At 35.5% G+C, this 21,843-nt stretch overlaps 1 protein-coding gene across 3 annotated transcripts; it reads right to left on the reverse strand.

Annotated features, from left to right (window-relative positions):
- Positions 1–262: 262 nt before the first annotated feature.
- LOC126974802 (leucine-rich repeat neuronal protein 3-like) lies at positions 263–20,835 on the reverse strand. Of its 3 annotated transcripts, none has more exons than XM_050822482.1 (10): positions 20,781–20,835; positions 14,411–14,471; positions 10,823–10,963; positions 8,745–8,962; positions 7,434–7,631; positions 6,838–7,037; positions 5,064–5,271; positions 3,934–4,115; positions 3,373–3,506; positions 263–2,496 (listed from the first exon to the last, which is right to left on the reverse strand). In XM_050822482.1, the coding sequence occupies exons 2-10, from the start codon at positions 14,466–14,468 to the stop codon at positions 2,354–2,356; spliced, it is 1,482 nt and encodes a 493-aa protein (XP_050678439.1). In that variant the 5' UTR covers positions 14,469–14,471; positions 20,781–20,835; the 3' UTR covers positions 263–2,353. The 3 variants fall into 3 exon arrangements, with proteins under 3 accessions (XP_050678439.1, XP_050678438.1, XP_050678440.1); XM_050822481.1 differs by having other exon boundaries at positions 20,636–20,831; XM_050822483.1 differs by lacking the exons at positions 263–2,496; positions 3,373–3,506 and having other exon boundaries at positions 3,930–4,115; positions 20,636–20,831.
- Between the last annotated feature and the right edge of the window lie 1,008 nt (positions 20,836–21,843).

A 21,843-nucleotide genomic window follows, 5' to 3' on the forward strand; every position in this document is an offset into this window, starting at 1 on the left:
TGAAAACAAAATTTATGAACGATGCGGGAGCAGAATCCGCGACCTCTCGCGTTCCGTGCGAGCGCTCTTCCATCTGAGCCAATCGAGTGACGTAAAGGTCATAAATCTTGATATGTCTTATTCAACTCTCAAGTTGTGGCTTTATCTACAGTTGCATATTAGGAAATTGACTTGAGATGTCGCTCTTTCTTTTGATTAATCTATGCACATTTTATTGACACAAAAAAAGGAAAAATAGGATTTGTAAATAAATACAATAGAGGATCTCTGATTTATTTTATTAAAATAATCTTAAAATATAAAAACCATACAAAGAAATCGTACCATTCTTATCTCTTATTTATCTAAATAAAATTCCTGTTATACAGCGTGAATCTACGATGCGATATTAAATGAACGCACGGATATAGCTACTTCACAGTAATAAAAAAAAATATAATTTAATTAAATAGAAAAAAAAACATAATATAATTTCGGAACAACCTTTAACTAATCTAATAGCCGTTATCTAGCCACAATACAGTAATAGAACACTCCTTTAACTTGATACTAGAGCACCCGAATGGACGCACTCACACATACACACGATTTATACTGCCGCTAAGCAATCTTGGGACAAAACTATTGAATGCATCGCCGCCCATTGCCGAGTTAAATTAGCTGCGACACGCTGTCCGCGTCGTCAATCTTTCTGTATGTACCAACCCTAGCGCTCCGCCCACACGTAGGTATAGATTTCAAGGAGACCGCTGAGCTACTGTACTCTATCGTAGGCACTCACACAGTACTTCTCCCACGCTACATCGTAGCCATTCCAAAGTAAGTAGTAGTACTTCGTAGATGCGTAGCGCCCACGTTAAGAGTGAATAAAATTTTGATTTGTAAATATATTATAATTTATTTAAGAAAATATTCAAAATATTTTACTTTGATTTGTAGATTTATTTTATGCCATTGTTGCGTCACGCTGTATACACGTTATATAATTAATTCGGTTTGGAATAACTAACAATAATTATCTAGAAAAAATATATATTGCAGCTATTTAATAGTTCCAAATAATATAAATTAAATAAGATAATATTTAAAAGAATTATGACATGTGTAAATACTATATTGAAAATATAGATTAACAATTATTTTAATCTCCATGTTTCACGTGCCTGCGTTTAAAGCCTTTTAATAATTATATTAATTGAAAATGTTAATTAAATACTATGCTTATATTTATCTTATATACATATACGGCTTACCATATTTTGAATTAAAAAAGTTATCTTTAAAGACTTTTTATTATTTAAAATTTTTAAGCTTTCATATTCTTAATTAACATGATGATAAGTGTCCTTAGGTCGGTCGCTCACGAGACATCGCACGACACGATTCGGCGATTTACAACACACGACACGACTTACAACACACGGTCACGATTTTTACACGACATACTGCAGACGATCTTTCGTCACTGAAGTCGCGGTCTCTATTTGCGAGTGACGAACGAAAGTCAACAAGTTCATATCTGTTGTTTCATTCAGCTACGAAATCGTCACTGCTAAAAAGTCGCTACGACATAGCTGTAAAACCGTTCGTAAGTCGCGTCGCGTGTAGTGAGGTATTTAAATCTCTCACAAAACAAAAGCAATTTTAAACTGAAACAATAAACGGATTTTGTAACTTATAAACAAACACACACTCATTATAAAAAACTTTTAACGATTTCAATGTTATATTTTTTAAGAATAGCTCACGTTATTAGTATGTCAATAAGATCTGAGTCTTAACGCAACAAGTACCTACAAAAATAAAATTTGAAAACAACGTTTTATGAACGATGCGGGTCTCGAACCCGCGACCTCTCGCGTTCCGCGCGAGCGCTCTTTCCAACTGAGCCAACCTTTCGAGTGACGCATCGTTGGTAAAATCTTGTGTGCTTTGTTCAACTCGCAGGTCAAATCATACCAAATTGTTTAGATTTGCAAGAGCGTCATCTCAAGTCTAGTTCCTAATATGCAAATATTGGGGTAGGTATCAACTGTAAATTAGATCCTGTAGGTGAAACCACAACCTGAGAGTTGAATAAAGCATACAAGATTTAATCAACGAACGTCACTCGAACGGTTGGCTCAGTTGGAAAAGGCGCTCGCACAGAATGCGAGAGGTCGCGGGTTCGAGTCCCGTATCGCTCATAAAATTTTGTTTTCAAATTTATTTGTGTATTAATCCCAGAAGTGAGGGTTATCACTTTAAATCATAACAAATATAACCTAAAGCCTAGCCCACCATATTAAAATTCCAATCATATCGTACGGCGAATAGACGTACAGATGGTACGTCGCACTGTAATACAATAAGCTTATATAAAGCCATCGTCAGCCGGAGCGCGTTTGTAGAACGCTCTCGAAACGTCAACAGGTCCACGGAGGCCACAGCGTGCGAAGTATCCGTGTCTCCAGAGAAGCATTAGGCAAAATACTATTGGCACGGCTAACAGGACACCTGGAAAAATGAAAATTATAAGCTAATAAGCCTAGGGGAGCGAGGGAATAGAGCATTGCTAACAAATTACAAAATGATCTACGTCAATTTTTATGACAGTAAGGGATGAGACGAGCAGGAAGTTCAGCTAATGGTTATTGATATGCCCTGCTAATTATAATGTATTGCCGCTCGGGATTTAAATTCACTAGCTACGGCGCCCTTTAGACCAAAACAATATTCCTTACACATTGCTTCTTCATGGTAGAAATAGGCGCCGTTGTGGTACCTATAATCTAGCCCGCATCCTGTGCAAAGAAGCCTCACGCTGGTAAATGTCCTTGGTCGTCTCTTCCGACACCCTTGGACCTGGGAATTCCCTATTCTTGTTGTTTCTCGTGGAAGCACAGAGTATCAAGTACAGCCCTCCACTCCACTGCTCCCTTATCCCCTAGAAAGCCTATTCTCGTCATGCATAGACCACTCACCGATTTAAGTATTCTGTAAATTAAACCCCTTTTATAACAATTTCCCAGCCGATGTTTTATAATGGGTTTATATTATGATTATCTTGGCAATAATTTATGCACACCATTATGGTAACTAAATGGTATTTTAATCTCACCTGGTCCAACTGTCTTCGTCATTTTCATAGTTAATAAGACGTTTTATGGACTTGTATATATATTTATTCCAAGATACAAAACATATTACGTATATGTCTGTTGATATGAATGACCAGCCTATCCACAATGACTTTCAGGATACTTGAAAACCCAAAATTCTCAGTCATCCAGAAGTAGCTTACTCTCCACACTTCAGCGGGCTTTGCGTTCAAAGTTTTTGCCCGCTGGTAAATATTCAATTTCGATTTACCCAAGATAGTATAAACCTTACCTATCAGGGTCCCCAGCAATATAGAGCCGTCACGTTCAGGTCTGTTGCCGTACTTGTCGACGCAGCGCATGGTGCGGTGGATGTCGTGAAGATGCTTCATCGTGTACCCCTTCATCTCTGGCGGCTCTTGGCAGCTGCGACACAATAACCACAAATGTATTTCTGTATTATGAAGTATATTATGGTAGTATTGCCCCGGATGATGCTACTGCACTACAGAAATAGATGTGGTTACACTATTGCCCCGTATTAACACTGCACATACAGATAGTTTTACTACTACAACATAAATAGGTGTGATAGCAGTATTGCCCCGGGTGAACAATGTACATACAGATAGTTCTACTGTTACAACATAAATAGGTGTGATAGCAGTATTGCCCCGGTTGAACACTGTACATAGAGATAGTTCTACTGCTATGACATAAATAGGTGTGGTAGCAGTATTGCCCCGGGTGAACACTGCACATACAGATAATTCTATTGATCTATTCTATCTAGAACAGAAATAGGTGTGGTGAATGGTGAACGTGATTATACAGAAACTTTTACTCTACTTACACCATCTTCTCTGTGGAGTTGACAAGCCTCTTCTCCGCTATGGGTACCAGCATATCAACCATCCATTGAGTGGAACAGTCACAGAGGAAAGGATTGTTAGTTACGTCGAGTTTCTGGAGAAGGTCCCAACGTGACAGGAGTCTGGAGTCAATTTCAGTGAGATTGTTTGATTGAAGGTATAGCTGCGGACAAAGCAAACAATATTATTATTATTAATTAACACAAAAAAAGAAGCTTTACTTCCACTTTCCTTCTAAGAACTGAATATATCAGGCCATAAAGATCTTCTATAGTTTCATCATCATCATTTCAGAGACTTAAGGAAAAGTTATGCAAATGGGTCACTAGTTTTTTGTCTGATTGTTTTCGACGGAGTATGCTCCTAAGCCTATTGGGCTTTTATAGGATATAAACTCAGTCTTCCGCAAATGATATTCACTCAGAATACAAATTATATTTTATTTACAGTCCTACGAAATATTTACTTTATTCATCCATCCAAATGTTTTCCAATGCAATATTATTCATGATAATTTGAAAGTTTCAGAATTGTGGCAACATTATATTGGCAATTTAATATTACAGTGAAATAACTCTAGATAGACTAGTAATAAATACATAAATATATATATACAAATATAAAAATTCTCATAAATGATAAAAGTATAAAAGAGACATGTAGGTACCCATATGTAATATATATCTAGATACTAAGAAATAATAACTCCCAAACACGGTTATCATGTGCAATTTGGCCTGCGTGTAGAGGAGGAAGTGGTTTTGTAAGCCATTACCGTAATGCCACTACGTGCATGCTCGTACAGCTAATTTGTGGAATTATTGCCGGCTGCTTTATTCCCGAAACGATACGACTTAAGGACTATAAGTCTAAAGCAACTACCATCGGAATGGTTGACACATCTCTTCATCTCTGGTATTTCCCGTTTGCCTCCTAATATAAAAAATGCAAAGAAAAATTTAATAGATTTTACTTTACTTTGGTTGGCTTAGCGGTAAAGATCTCCATAGGCACAGGTTCGAATCCCCATCGTCTACGAGTATTAGAATTGATTACAACTAAATTTCTATATAAAAGATCTTAAAAATAATAAATTTAATTAACATATTACCTCTTTTATCAGCGGCCAGTCATACGTCTCGCCAATATCATCGGGTCTAGCTAGTGCTTTTGGATCAATATAACCAAGCTTTGGATTGAAGCTCATATGCAGTCTCTCCAGGTTTTCCAAGCCTGCCAGCGCACCAGCACCAATACGGTTCAAGGAGTTCATATTACACATATGAAGCTCTTGGAGTTTTCGCAGACGTGGGAAGCCACTGAAAAGACATTGTAGAATTTCGTCAAAATTAAATCATATTATGTTCGGGCTCAGGAATAATATCTGGGACCGTATTAAGGTTTCCTATAGTCGCCGGTTTGGGCTCTTTAAATAAATGAATTTTGTAGGCACTTGCAATCAACCAAGAATCATGAGGAAAGAAGTAAATGCAATCCACTAACCTTTGAACACTCCCACGTCACTCAGGTGGCGGCGGCGTAGCAGCTCCAAAGGTCCTGACTCCGCTGTTCCAGGTGAACGTCACTGGCGATCGCAAGCTTGCAAAGTTTTATATGTAGACACTAGTATTGAACGTCAACACTAGACTTGATGATCACTGGTTACTCAGGGTAAACACGGTTTACATATGTAGTGCTATCGACCACGCCCGAGCAAAGATCAATTGTCTCTGTCCGCTTGTCAACCCAAGCGCGACTTGTGTCATCGGATATTGGAGCACGTACAACTACCTCATGATTCCTAATAAAAATCAGCAAGTACCGTACATATTATATTCCTGAAAATGCTGGAAAGATGAGACACATATCTTGACCCTGGTGTTGCGGGTGTCCATGGGCAGTTGCCTCACCATTTGCTATCACGTGATCCTTTTGCCGTAAACCCCCACCCCCCCTTATATATTCAAAAAACGTTAGATTAATTTCATACATATCAGCCGGAAGACGTCCACTGCTGGACAAAGGCCTCCCCCAAAGATCTCCCACGACGATCAGTCCTGCGCTACTATCATCCAACGTATTCTTCTTGATGTTCTTGACCAGGTCATGGGTCCAACTTGTAGGGGGCCTACGAACAATGCGTCTTCTAGTACGTGATCGCACATTCGAGCACTTTCCTGCCCCAACAGCCATCTGTCCGTCGAACTATGTGCCCTGCTGCTACTTCAGTTTCGCAATCATTTGTGCTATATTGGTGACTTTGGTTCTCTAACGGATCTCTTCATTTCTGATTCGATCTTGCAGGGAAACTCCGAGCATTACAATCTTCATTTTTCTGAGTGACCATGAGCTTTCTCATCAGGCCCGTTTGATTAACAATTCTTCTATAAAAAATACTGATTTTTTACGCCTTTAAATTCAAATATTGGACGTAGCTCATGCCAGCTCCCTTTGGATGTTTTTGATCAAAAACAGTTTGGTGTTTCAGGGAGAGACATGCAGTAATATTCTTACCCTCGATTCGTGCGACTACACGACCTTTTAAAAGAAACTCAATTATTTTTAGGATAAGTTTCGCCCGAATTCGCCCGGTTATAAGACTAAGCAAAGAAGCTTATAGTACATTCAATTATGTATCGTCAATAGTTTACGCAGCGCACAGCCAAATATTGTAGATGCAATTTTTCATAGGATCTTAATTATTATTGACAATAAAATACGGTGAACGTTTCTTGCTTAGCTTCCTATAGGTAACATATTTTATAAAGGTGGTCAAGTATTTTTTGAGTTTATCTATTAAAAACAAACGTATAAATACAAAAAAAACTTTACTGTACTGCATGATCTTCATCCTTCAAGAATCCATCCATAAAATGTTAACTTACGGCCTATCCTCGCTTGATGAGTCCAACTCAACAATGGGATTCTGGTTGAGGTTCAGGTATATGAGGGTCTTGGTTTCCTGCAGTTCATCAGGCACAGCAATCAGCTTGTTGTCGCTGATGTCCAGTCGCTCCAAATATCTGGGCGTGTGGAGAAACTTCTCTGGTATTTCCGTTAGTTGACAAGACCTCAAACGAAGAACCTGGAACATTCCAAATGGACAATTACATCCTAACTCTTAAGGTCGCAGGAAAATGTAAAGCCCAATAGACTATGAAATGTAAATATTGTTATTGGAAAAGACAGGCTCCTTTGCACCAGATACCAGCTAGATTATGGGTACCACAACGGCACCTATTTCTGCCGTGAAGCAGTAATGTGTAAGCATTATTGTGTTTTGGTCTGATGTGCGCCGTAGCTTATGGTCTATATGGTAGTGAAATTACTAGGAATATGAGACAAAACACCTTATGTGTCAAGGTGACAAGCGCATTTGTAGTGCCGCTCAGAATTTTTGGGTATTTCATAAATCCTGAGCGGCTGAATAAATATTTTTGTATAGTATCCTTAAACATACAATAAAAAATGAAACCCTTACCTTCAGCATCGGCAGACTCGATATCGCAATGACAGTAACATGGTCTATAGTTGTCAATGGGTTTCCACTGAGGTCCAACTCTGTCAGTTCTGGAAGATGCTCGAACAGGTCCTGGTTTAAGGAGTGCAGGTCGTTGTAGGCCAGGCTTAGGGTCCTCATAGCGGCTAGAGGTTCGTACTCTTCAGGTGAGAATCGGCCCTGAAACAGATAATATGTAAATGAGTAAATATCTCATGTTTGCTAGAGGCATTTACGTAACCTAGGTAGGCTAGCGTATTTATGGCTGTAAGTAACGAAATCGTCTGTTCATAAAGATGACAACATGTAATGAAATAAAATAATTTATTTTGCTTTCGAATAGGGTTTGTCCAGATCTTAAATATTACAATGTGTCCACTCTATCCAGCTTATATAAAAAACCATGCAAAAACTTCACACAAATTTAGGTATTCATTAATACTATAACAAAAAATTGCAAGCAGCCATTTAAAGAGTCTAGTTCTTTGACAGTATTTTCAAGTCCTCGGACAATTTGGTTTTATAATGTTATACACATTACTAGGGCTTTTCTTAAGAAATGTCTGGGAAAAGAGTTGTTTTAGGACAATGTTTGAAAACCAGACTATGCGGCTGTCTTGTTGCTCTAGCATTCACCTCAACAGCAGACATGAACAAATTTGTAACGCATCATAAAAGAAACGTTGCTTATAATATATATTGCATATACGACTCTTATCACATTTCTCTACACCCGACACTCTTAAGATTCAATGGTGGAAAGTAGTCATATGGCTTTTAAACATCAGCTATCGTTTCCAATAATTTATGTGTTTTTGTCAATCTTATGCTTACCTATTAAACCATTAGAATTTTTAGCTCGGGAGCCAATCGATACAGCTGTATGAAACACAATACGTATAGAATTTTTAATAGTCTACCCTAGTCAACAAGATCAAAATCGTGTTAATTATTTATAAAGCTCTTAAAGTATGCATTTATCGATATAAATAATTTATTTATTTATTTATATTAGGGGGGCTGACAGCCATAATACAGAGTTAAATGTAAATGTTATTAAGTAAAGGCCATTTATGAGCCTTCACATGTAAAAAATTAACTAAAATTACAATGCTTCAAACTTAAGTCCTTAATGTACCTCTTTACAACTGGCAATCCTAATGTTGCGCCTGATGGAGAGCTGGCAACTGTATATTTTTTTAAATATTTGAAAGGCTGAAAGGACGATGTCACAGTCGATTTTGTTTGCCTCGGCCGGTGCCTCGTGTAAATACATTAAAATATGATACGTACCTCAAAAGCATGTGGACTCAATTTCGCAGAAGTGAGTTTGTTATGACTTAGATCTAAAGTGTTCATAGACTGCAGATCCTTAAAGCTGGCGTTCTCAATAATCTCTATAGCGCATCTCGACAGATTCAGTACTTGAACTGGCAGTGTGGAAAACGCTGTTACATTTCTGATAAGGTTTTCACTGAAGTCAATTGCTTTTGGCTTGAATTCGGCGACATCTGTAAATAAGAACATGATTGTATGTCGTTGCAGTTTGACAGTTCGTTGCAGTTGCGTTTGCAAAAATTTTCAGTTTTTAGAGATGAAATGTTTACAACACACATATGTATTGTGTTATATTAAAAAGTGAGAACTGCATAACTTTGATTCCAGTGTTTTTTAAGCTATTGCATAGCTTCTATCGCGGGCCTTGAGCGTGGAGATTGAATCCAGAAATTCCGTAACGAAAATAACCTAAGACCCCACTTACTAGATGTATATAGATATTTCGCCACGGTCATTACAGTTGCCGTGGAACAGCGGTTATCACGTGTGCTTTTTTTGCAGAAGGTCCCAGGTTCGATTAGGCCTGGGGTACGTCTTGATTTTTTATTTTTTTATTTTTTGATTTTTTTTATTACGTTTTTTTAATTTTTATTATTATTTACATTTCTCCGAATCCAAAATTGGACGAGATAGAGCATTTTATTCATCGCACTTTATTGGAGTACACTGAAGAAGGGTCGAAAATACTTGGTACAAATGGTAATAAATTTCCACTTATATTGGCTGGCGATTTCAACATCAACATCGCTGATAAAAAATCAGAGCGGTTGACAACTTTTCTTTCGAAAATATTGACTTTGAAAACGAATAATGATCCACAAGAATTTACAACAAAATATGGGACCACCATTGACGCGGTATTTTCCAGATATTTAGAAGATATCAAGTGTGAAACTTATGTTTCTTATTCTAGTTACCATAAATCTATAGTTTCAATGATAATTATTCCTGAATAACCTACATGTATTGTAAGATAATAAAAATATTTTAAACAATATTAACTTCTCATTTATTTAATAAAAGAAAAAAAAATGTTTTTTTATCGATCACCACGCTCAAAAAGTGTAACTTGAATTAATTTCAAAGAAAAAAAAAAAACAAAAGAAAATACTGCAAAAATAAAATAAATAAATAATTATAATTGTATAAGTTTATAAAAAATGTTATGCAATAGCTTTATAGCGGCAGTGCCCGAGTGCCACACGTCTTTTTTTATATAAAAGAGGCCAACAAGGAAAGGGTCTCACGTCATAGGAAGTGGTGAGTCAGCCGCGTGGGTGAAATGTCCATGGTGACATTCGCAACCCCAGGGGTCGAGAGATGCGTTACCGATCTTTAAGTTGGTAGTATGCTGTATGCAGGGGCGTGAATTGGTTTTCTAGCAAGGTGGCACTGTGGATTAAACTAGTAGAGCTTTGGAATATGAAACGATTGCTTACCGTAAGCATCTATAATCTAGCGTAAGGCAAAATTTTATTAGTGCGTGTTTAATAGAAGTTCGGTTATAAAATCACGGAACCAAATAAAACTAAATAAACTTTAACACTAGTGCTATACTTATTTCGGTGTGAAACGAGGTTGGCACTGCCTAATTGCCTATATGATATGCACGCCCCTGGCTCTATGCTTAAATGTCCCTAAGTCTTCAATAGGGCTCTACCAGACAAAACACTAGGACTTACTGAGCACAACTTAAGAAATGTATTAAAGCTATTTTGACAATGAAGGCTTACGATAGTATATCAGATTGTATAGAAGATAATAATGCATGGTTCAGTCTGGTTCTACGCCACCTAAATTTTATAAATTTGCTAAGAATTTTTTTATATATATAAAAGATGGGCTGGGAGTTTTTTATCAGTTCTTCTCCCCATGTCAAAACCCCTTCACGACCTGATGTGGCTTCATGAAGTCTATCAAGTGTGGTTGGAATGTGCTAAGTTAATGTCACTCCCAAACTCTATAGTACCATTCCGGGACAGATGACAGTCCTATTCAGATCTCATACTAGCCCATTTATTAGTTAAACTTACCGGCCCATTCTTCCTCTGTGAAGAACGTACTAATGCTCTGGTCAAAGCAATTAATCTTTTCATCCTTGCAGATACAATGTCTGCAAATATTCGATTCCTTCCAATTTACATTTGTTACGTTCGTCGATGCGGTAGAGTTACCTGAAAAACAAAGTTTATTTTTCAATTTGTACTTGACCTAATTTACCTACTGATAAAAAAATGCCTAATATTACAACATTGCCTTTATTTCATTTACGTGGCGTGGATTTAATGGTGGATTATTTTTTTATGAGAAGTCAATATTAATATAACTAAGTTATAATTGCCTTAGTTACCCTTTAAGGCGAGGTTTTCCCAACACTTTAGGCAAAACTCACTCGAACGTATTTATATATAGCGGTACATATACGTTCGACACGGGCATGGCTGAGACACTAGCCGAGCTATGCGGGTCAACGACCCCACCCCGGAAGTACCGCGTAATATTTTATAAAAACGGTTGCGCAAGACTACGAAATGCTGTGATATTTTTATGCATTTTGAAGTGAAATTACTTTAGGCGCATGAGGGTAATATTTTCTTACAAATTAAACGAAAAAGAACGTCACGGATATTTGAGACGTTTTTATTCAAGGGAGAGAGCGATTGACACCGATTGAGGGAGAGTATTTCTTACTCTCGGGCTAGTACTAGCCTATCATAATTATGAGCGGCGGCCATCTTTGAATTCAAAAATCATCACAGAATCGTTCTCTGCACCCTCGAGAACCTCGGACACGATATCCATATTGCTGAAATCATAATTATGAGCGGCGGCGATCTTTGAATTCAAAAATGATCACAGAATCGTTCTCTGCACCCTCGAGAACCTCGGACACGATATCCATATTGCTGAAATCAAATTTTGTGCGGCTTCCATCTTGGATTTCAAAAATGATCACAAAATCGTTCTCTGCACCCTCGAGAACCTCGGATACGATACCCATATTGCTGAAATCATAATTTTGTGCGGCGGCCATCTTGGATTTCAAAAATGATCACAAAATCGTTCTCTGCACCCTCGAGAACCTCGGACACGATATCCATATTGCTGAATACATAATTATGAGCGGCAGCGATCTTTGAATTCAAAAATGATCACAGAATCGTTCTCTGCACCCTCGAGAACCTCGGACACGATATCCATATTGCTGAAATCATAATTTTGTGCGGCGGCCATCTTGGATTTCATAAATGATCACACAATCGTTCTCTGCACCCTCGAGAACCTCGGACACGATATCCATATTGCTGAAATCATAATTTTGTGCGGCGGCCATCTTGGATTTCAAAAATAATCACAAAATCGTTATTTACACCCTCGAGAACCTCGGACACGATATCCATATAGCTGAAATCATAATTTTGTGCGGCGGCCATCTTGGATTTCAAAAATAATCACAAAATCGTTATTTACACCCTCGAGAACCTCGGACACGATATCCATATAGCTGAAATCATAATTTTGTGCGGCGGCCATCTTGGATTTCAAAAATGATCACCAAATCGTTCTCTGCACCCTCGAGAACCTCGGATACGATACCCATATTGCTGAAATCATAATTTTGTGCGGCGGCCATCTTGGATTTCAAAAATGATCACAAAATCGTTCTCTGCACCCTCGAGAACCTCGGACACGATATCCATATTGCTGAAATCATAATTTTGTGCGGCGGCCATCTTGGATTTATCTAACTTCCCTAAAGTACATACATACAAAAATCCCGCGTGTCATAATATTCAAAATAATATTACGTAAATTTTGTTTTAGTACTTTCCGACTTCCATTTACCTATATATTTCAACAAATACGTTGTCGCATCATCATTATTTTTTTACTATAATTCCCGCTTTGTACTTGTTTTCTAAAATCTTACGTAATATGAGCCTGAGAGACACGAACACAGTACCTTCCTTGACAGTGATCACGGGCGTACTGCTGGCATGAGCGAGCGTGCAACCAAGGCGTCGCGTTTGGTTTATTACGAAAAAAATTAATATAAAATAATTCACAAAGCGTATTGATAAATCCCACAATGAAAACTTATAAATACTAATAAACTATCGAATAAAATAAGTTTTGTGTTTATAGCTATCATAGTTTTATGATAATATAAACAATTCAAATAAAAAAGACAATTTTTCAAAAAATAAATCTATCGAGATTTTTTTTCGTAATCGTGTTTTCGAAACAGCGATAATTTAGATAAAGAAATGAAGATAAACATGTCAAGAAATTGGAACCGTAGTATTTGTATTTGAAGTATATTTTTAAAAATGTTATTTTTTAGGACTATAGCGCCTTAAAAGGTGAATATGCTCGTGAAAAAATCTGTGAAATTGTTTAAGGGTAAGCTTAAACAAATATATGGCAAAATACAACGATTTTTTTATATGACTGTATGATCTAGTCACTAATGTTTTACAGATTTTTTATTAGCTTCACCTGTATGTATGTTTGTTTGTAAACGACTCATTTGGGCGCGATTTTGACACACTTTAAACGGCCAGTTCAAACTTCGTAGATTTATCGAGGACTGATGACAATACATTAATTTGATAAAATTATTCAATTTTTTAATTTACAAAATAAGTTTTTTGTTAATTTATATAATTTTCATCTGTCGTCTATAAGGCAGGAATTGATGTTAATTTAAAATTTCAACCACTATCTTCAACAAATTTTTCTAATATTACGAAATTTTCGACTACCAAAGAGAATTTTCAACAACGCTAATAAGAGTTTAAAAAAAATACGCTTCTACAAATAAATAAAAGTAAAGAGTAGGAAATATTTTCTAGTTGGGCATTCTATAAAAAGTGTGTTTTTTAGTTTCTTTTTAACCGACTTCAAAAAGGGGGAGGTTCTCAATTTGATCGGTATTTTTTTATGTATGTACACGGATTACGCTGAGATTTATGATCTGATTTAGGTAATTCTTTTTTAGTTCGATGCGGAATAGATGCCATTTGGTCCCATAAACTCATGGCACCGACTTAAAACCTATCAATAGGTAGCACATACAAATAATAGTATTTTATTAATATTAATGGTAAAGGTTTGCATAAGATGTGAATTAAATTAAATTTTTATTAAGTTATGTTATACTTTACAGTTTTTGAAGTCGGTTTTTTTAAACGTAGTTTTATTTTATTTTTATTAACTACTATTTATTATACTAGGTACTAACACAGACCTCTACTATACCACTGGACTGGCGGCTTTCAAAGTGCTTTTGTGCCTGTTTGATATTCGCCATTTTGGCCATGTAGCGCGAGTCTGCGGTACTAAAACTACTGGACAACATAGATGTTGGGAAACTAATTACACAAAAAAAGTGTGTGCTTTATTACGGTGATTCCTGAAGTATAAATAGCACTGAAACTGGATTGTAAATGTATAAATACTTCATAGTATTGTACGTACTATCGCGGCCATTTGCATTAAACGTCAAAATTAGTTCTCCGATCGCTCGCGAGTGGCGCTTTAAATAGGCACAAAAATTTGGAACATATGGAACAGCCTGTGCAGTGGTATTTATATAAGTCAATGGTTACTAAGCATACCCTCGCAATTCACACCAACGACAGCCAACACGAACAGCACAGCCGCGTGATACATCATTTCCTGAAAATAAATGAGTAAGCAGGATAAGAACTATTTATCTTTCATTATCTGTCGAAGTCTTATCTATATCTTTATCTGTAAAAGGAAATATAGCTCAAACATACGAAAATAACTGACCTACAAAAGGAAAGTCATCAATAAGAATCTATTATAATTATGCATTGTTAGAATTGGTTAGTGAAAAGAATGAAAGAAGAAAGAATCAAATTATAGCTATTAAATATCTATTTATTAGTAGGTAACTGTAATTTCGTGATTATGTATATGTCACAGTTATATTGTCAAAGAGGTGATATAACAATTTCACTAGTGATATTACAATAAAATGGTAGATTGTCAATCGATTTCGTTTCTTTCAATTTAACGGCCTGGTTTTAGTGAAATTGTAATGTCACGGGTATTCTATAGTGATATTGTAAAGCAATGATATTCTGACAGTTTTACAGGTCGTTAGTTTATGTAACGATATATTATAAGATTCTAGTCCGATGGCGATGTTCCTTGAATAGTTTTTGGTTTGAGTTGGGCAGATTATTTGGGGGAGGGGGTAGTATTTATCTTCCCCCATGGGGACTAGTCAGCTTCGGGTGCTTATATTCCAGTTTTGATTTGTATAAGAAGTTTGTTTTATTATGGTTCCGGGTGCCTATATCGGTTACTGGTTTTTTGGAATCTCCGATAAAGAAGATGACCAGATCAGAGACTAGCCCATGGACCAGTACAGCTAAAAACTGGAGTCTATGGAGGCAGTTGGTTTATCTATTATAGACAATCAGACAACAATGATAGATAATTATTAAACTAATTCAAAAATTTATGAACGAAAGTATTTTATCTGAATAAAGGCTTATTTGTTTATCTATTTATAAGTGTAACCGCATATTTTCATCCGTACTCAGTACTGCTGTAATGCACCTTCTATATCTTGGGCGTTATCCTAAAGTCGTTCACCCTTTGAAGCAATAGTTTGGTGGTCCTTTTGCAACAAAAGTTATTCAACTTATGAAACAGCAAAAATCAAAAAATTATCGATGAAAAACACTCTGTGAAAACACAAATCCAAAATAAGGGATAAAAATGTTTCCAATCACACTGTATTACACTCCTCATATAGTTAAAAATGTAATTGTTTCCTTCCGTATTATTTAAATACAACAAATAAATCCCCAGATCTATAAGTGTTCTAATGTTAAAATTATCATGGCTGGTTGAATTGTTTTTATTTTTACTATTAATATTATTTATACATGGTCACGATATTACTGTAAAATTACTAGTGAGTAACGCCATGACACGCAAACTTTTATAACTAGATAACATTACTTATAGCGATTAGCTTAGGCGATGGCTGGTCGTGAACGGATGCTACTCTCTCTTGCTATATATTTTATTTTATGAAATACTCACATAGTGCCTCTATTTATTTACGGTATGTGTGGATTGATGCATCTACTATACTCAATAACTCTTGTGTTTATGAGTATTAATTTGCTTTTTTTTCTTTTTTTGAATTACTCGTGTAAGCCTTTCAGTTTTTGACATTTGAGTATTTTTGTTGCGTCACTTTGCATATATTGTAATTGAAATGATGTAAAACACTTAAAAATGTAAATCTTGACTTAAAAGAGTGGCAATGAGTTTCTTGCTACTTCTTCTCATTAGCACAACCCTTTACGAAGTAGCGGTAAATTCAATAAGAAACAATATTTTTAATTTTCTTTGACATTCATAAGTGTCATTTCCGTGACCTACATGAATAAAGTGTTTTTGAATTTGAATTTGAATAGACACTTACCTGCACTTAACTCTATGAATCACCTCATAAAATACCAGTGGGAGGCTCCTTTGCACAGTATGCCGGCTAGATTATGAGTACCACAACAGCACCTATTTCTGCCGTAAAGTAGCCATGTGAGGCCGAATTTACGCCTTATGTAGTTGAAGGAGGTAGCTTAAAATGCAATACTAAGTCATCTTACTGACCACACTAAGCTTTTAAGAGGGATATTTGGTTCACTACCAAGAGACCACGGAACTCGATATATTAACGCAGAGTATGCCGATACAGGCTGTGGCAATTAGAGGAATTATCTCAAATCAAAAGAATACAACAATGGGAGACTTTTTATCGGTGAACGCATAAACTTGCCTGTGCTAAGGGTTGAACTAGTCTTAATTTTTTGGGCTCCATTTCAAGACTTTGCTTAGCATAGTCTCGATTTTAGAATCAAGTTTGTTTCTATCCTCTAAGACGCTATCCCTTAATGCTATTGAAATGTGAAAAAACCGTGTAGAGGATATCACACAGCCTTGCGGGATACCAGAGTTTGAGGGTTTTAATGCGAAGGATGCGCCGTTAATTACAACTTTGATACTCTGCCAAAAAGGCCTAGGCATCCCAAAAGCTGGCGACGGATAATCGACTCAATGCAGCAATGGGGCGATCACCATCATACAGATACGTATGCACGTTTTGTTTTGCATTTGGATCGAAATATCGGCATCAAATTTAAAATATGTATCGTGAGTACCCGCCATAATAAGTTCAATGAGTGACAGACGTAATTAATAGCGATTAACCCCTTTCTTATTTATTTATTTAATTTAGGTACAAAAACGATTACAAAGTAAAACATGTGAAATATAAAAAAGAAAAATAAAGATCTTATCACTATAAAATTGTAAATCTAACTATTGTACACACCGTTATATTATTATGTAAGTACAACTAATATTTGAGTTCTATGTTACAGTGCTTCTTAATTGTTATTTTAAAATTATATAAACTTTGAGTAAATATGTTGATTTCACAATTTTTATTACTACTTAACTCGTTATATAATTCGCACATACGATGAAGTGGATGCGACATTGTTGTAACAGTGCGGTATTGCAAAAATTGTAGGCATACGATTGGCTTGCTTGCGAGTAATAAAGTGAACTTCTGTTTATAAATCATTGCTGAAAGTCCCATGCACAATCCTGTGTAGGATAGCCATGTCAGCAATTTCTCGCCTGCATTTAAGAGTTTGAAATTTAAAATATACCAAGCGGTCCTCATACTCAGGTATGGCTCGTCTCAATCCCATTCTCATACATTAGAAAATCTAATGAATCGCTTTTGAACTGTTTCTATACTATCTTTGTCAGCCTTGTAAATGGGTGCCAAGACTGAGGAGCAGTACTTGAGTACTGTTGCTGTCTTACTACTGAGGTGTAAAGTATCTTTAGCGAATCTATATGCTTGAATGATTTTGATGGTTTTGATGTGATCATAAATCCTAGCATCCTACTTGCTTTTTTCACTATGGTTTCATAATGATGTTTAAAACTTAATGATGAATCGAACCACACACCTAAATCACGTACTACACCAACCCCGACTAAATTGGTACCATCTATGGAATAGTTAAAATTTATTGTATTCCTTTTTTTCGTGAAGCTAATAAATTAACATTTTTTTATATTTACTGACATTTCGTTAGTTTTACACCATTCATTTAAAGTATAACGTTATCCTGAAGAAAATAGAAATCTTCGATTCTTGATATCTGGGTGTATAATTTAATATCATCAGCATAAGCTAAACATTTACATTTAATTTTATCAAGAAGGTCATTGATGAAGATCAAAAATAGCAGGGGTCCTAAATTTGAGCCCTGAGGGACCCCGGAAGTGGGTTCAAAAGGAATAGATTCAAAACCATACAATGCAACTATCTGGGAACGATTCATGAGATAACTATGTAACCAACGATGAAGATTACCATTAAAACCTAAGTGTTCTAGCTTGTTTCAGAGAATAAAATGATTGACCTGATCAAAAGCTTTAGAAAAATCAATATACACTGAATCCACTTGGGACTTACTATTAAAAGATTGACATAAGTAATTTGAATATGTTAACAGATTGGATGCAATAGACTTACCACTGACAAAGCCATGTTGAACCGGATTGAGTCTATGCTTGAAATGATTATAGAGTGAATTATAAGCCATACTCTCAAATATTTTGGCAAAACAGTTTAATATACTAATAGGCCGGTAGTTTGTTGCGTCAGTTTTGTCACCTGCTTTATGTATGGGCGTGATTTTAGCAATTTTCCATAGCTCAGGAAAAACCCCTTCACTTAGTGATTTGTTTATAATAATTGTCAACGGTACTTTCAGAGACGACGCACACATCTTAATAAATATTGGTGGTATCATATCTGGTCCACGACCTTTGTTAATTTCGGTTTTGTTGATGTGCTTATATACTTCATATTCAGAAAATTTAATTGAACATATTGAGTTACTGGAACTTGGAAATGGGGATTATACGCTGTAGTTGAGTTATTAGATTTGTAAACAGATGTGAAGTATTCAGCAAAAAGATTCGATACATCATTTCCACAGCTAGCAGTTTTATTCAAATACCTAATTGACTTAGTCAGATCATTGGTAATACGCTTAGATTAGGTATATCGCCAAAAGGTTCATCAATAATTTTGTGCGAGTCCTTAGCAGAGCATACTGATCATAGTCGCGAGGGTTGTTGTAGGCTTTAAATCGATGATGATATTTACTTTGCTCTTTCAATGTCTTAATTAGTAGTTTGGAAAACCATGTAGGATGTCGAGTACTTTTACGTGATCCAGAAGGCGTATTCTTATTAATTATATCCCAGAGATAGATAGAAAAAATCTACGAAATCATTGCATTGTAATGAATCAGCACTGAACCAATCAGTGTCACTATTACTGTGATACATTTCGCGCAGTCAGTTTTTCTAAAATTTATTATAGGAAAAAGTGTGTTCTCTCTTAAGTGCTTGGATAAATCTATAGTAAAATCAATTGGTGGATGAAATTTATCTTCTGGTCTGCTTATAGGAACAGTGCGAGTCACATTAATTACATTCAGATCTGTAAGTATTAATTCAAGAACATTATTACAGCAATTTGTAACTTTATTATATTGCATTAAGTTACTTTTGTTCATAAAATCATTGAGGAAATGTAACCCATCGTTGTTGACCACAGAGCTATGCGTTATCTAGGATTCTGTATGAAATATACAATGTAAATTTATCGGTGTCTTGATTAGAGCTCAAACGTCATAAACACGATTGTTAGTTTATCCAGTTTGAAAGTACCCTCCACTTATACAGATTCACTTTATATGCGCACAAATCCACGACACTTGATAGTTAGTTAATTATTGAACATCCCAAATGATAGTCCCGCGAAGTTATAATAGTGAAACTCGTTTGATTATAGTCACTTATTTTATTAAATGTGGCACTTGTTAATCCACACAACACCACGCTAAGTTAGAAAAAAAGGTGTTCGGACTTAAGCAGTTTTAGTGCAAGTTTTATTTAAAATATTTGTGGGATAACACTATAAGTTGGAGATTGGATAATGTTCTATCTTTATAAACTAAGGTAACACATATTTGGCAACAATTATAATTTTAAACTTTATATCTTACTAAGATCAATGTTCAGTGTATGAACGATAAGTCACGTCAATGCTTACCTACGTAGGAGAACCAAAGTCATTGACATAGCCCAGTTGCGAAACCGAAGTGTCAGAGGGCAGGGCACATAGCTCGACGGAGAGATGGACGTTGAAGCAGTAAAGTCGGAAGATGTAGTGATGGTAGGCATCTGGTCAAGATCGCCAGAACGATGGATGAGGGCAGCGCAGGACCGATCGTCGTGGTAATCTATGAGGGAGGCCTTTGTCCAGCAATGGACGTCTCCCGGCTCAAATGAATAAAAAAAACCTCTCTTGGACCTTTTAAATTGGAAGCCACTAGGGTTTTTCTTGAATTTCTTAAAATATGACAATAATTCGGGAATCTAAAACATCTTCAACTTATCACTTAAAAGAGCTTATTACATATTTTTTAAGTATAACTTGACATACCCTATTCGTTAGGGGAAAAGGTTTAAATTCCAATTAAAAATTAGGATTAGAACAATTTTACCCCTTTTTACTAAATCTACCAAATTTTTTTCGAATATAGTATTATTAACAACTTTATTAAAATATGATAATATACTTATGAATTTTGTAAATAACATCAATGTTTCCCACATTTCTGATCTAAGAACGGTTATTAGCTAACGAAATTAGATAGGTGCTAATAGGTATTATTGGCGTGTAAACTTCTTACCTTCATGGTTAAGTAGGCCAGATAATAAAAACTAATTTGTAGTAAAAAAGAATCACAACTCACAAAGAACTTTACGATTTTAACCTCTACATTAGTTACTATCGCGTTAGATCGTTAACTATTAATTAACTTTAGTTTTATTTACCTAACTAATGGTGACCACAACACAATAACATGACACAGATTAACACGAAAGAGTTCTTACACAAAATGGCTGATGCACAGATATCTTATCGCTGTTATCATTACGTTATCGCCTCTTATCATTAGGTGTGGTTGTAAAGACGGCAGGTGAGATGCTTATTGAATAAAATAATAGAAATTTAGACAGTACCTTTTATTTTGTAATTAATACTTATTTTGAGGCCTAATTCTTAAAGGACTTATGTTGGATTTATATTTCGAGGGCTTGCAAAGAGCGGCCAAACTAGGCGTAGCCTGTTTAACGTATGGGGTGTTAATGAAATAGTTAATTAAATAATTTGGGTACAGTATCTTATTCAGAAAAACACCAACACTTTTAAATACGCCACACATAGAAGGAGAATATACATTACTAAGCACATTTACTAACACCGATAATATATAATACATTAATCATTCAATACAACAAAATTCAATACTTTAGAAATTAATTAATACAAATTCAAATTCAAATATTTTTATTCAAAATAGGATTTATAATCATTTATTGAACGTCAAAATCTACCACCCATTCAAAAGAGACTGCCTCAGACCTGAGAAGAATGGGCGCAAGAAACTCAGCGGGCTTTTTTTTTTATATAATATATGGATTACAATGTAATATCGTACAATAAACATTAATAATTAAAGAGCCTTATAAGATAAAATTAAACATAGCAAATTACTATTAAGAGATGGGTGAGCTTAATGGTAAAAATCGAATGACATTCAAGTATTTAGTTAAGATCATATTATGATCATAAATATTTTTGCCTACCCGCAGAATTTCTAATTATTTCGTCGCGGTACGCGTACTACGCGTTTACCGCGACTCTGTTATGAAATAATAAAATATATTATATTTATTTTGTATGAGTGTAATGAAATGTCTGAATTTTATGTGTTTTAGTGTAATGCCTGATTGTGTTATGTTTTAATAGGTATTTAAGTATTAAAATAAAATATTTAAATACTCGTTTGTGTAATAAATACATGATATGATAAAATACATATACTAGAATAAT

The sequence above is a fragment of the Leptidea sinapis genome, chromosome 33 (genome assembly GCF_905404315.1).
Source record: "Leptidea sinapis chromosome 33, ilLepSina1.1, whole genome shotgun sequence".
In the NCBI taxonomy this organism is placed as follows: domain Eukaryota; kingdom Metazoa; phylum Arthropoda; class Insecta; order Lepidoptera; family Pieridae; genus Leptidea; species Leptidea sinapis.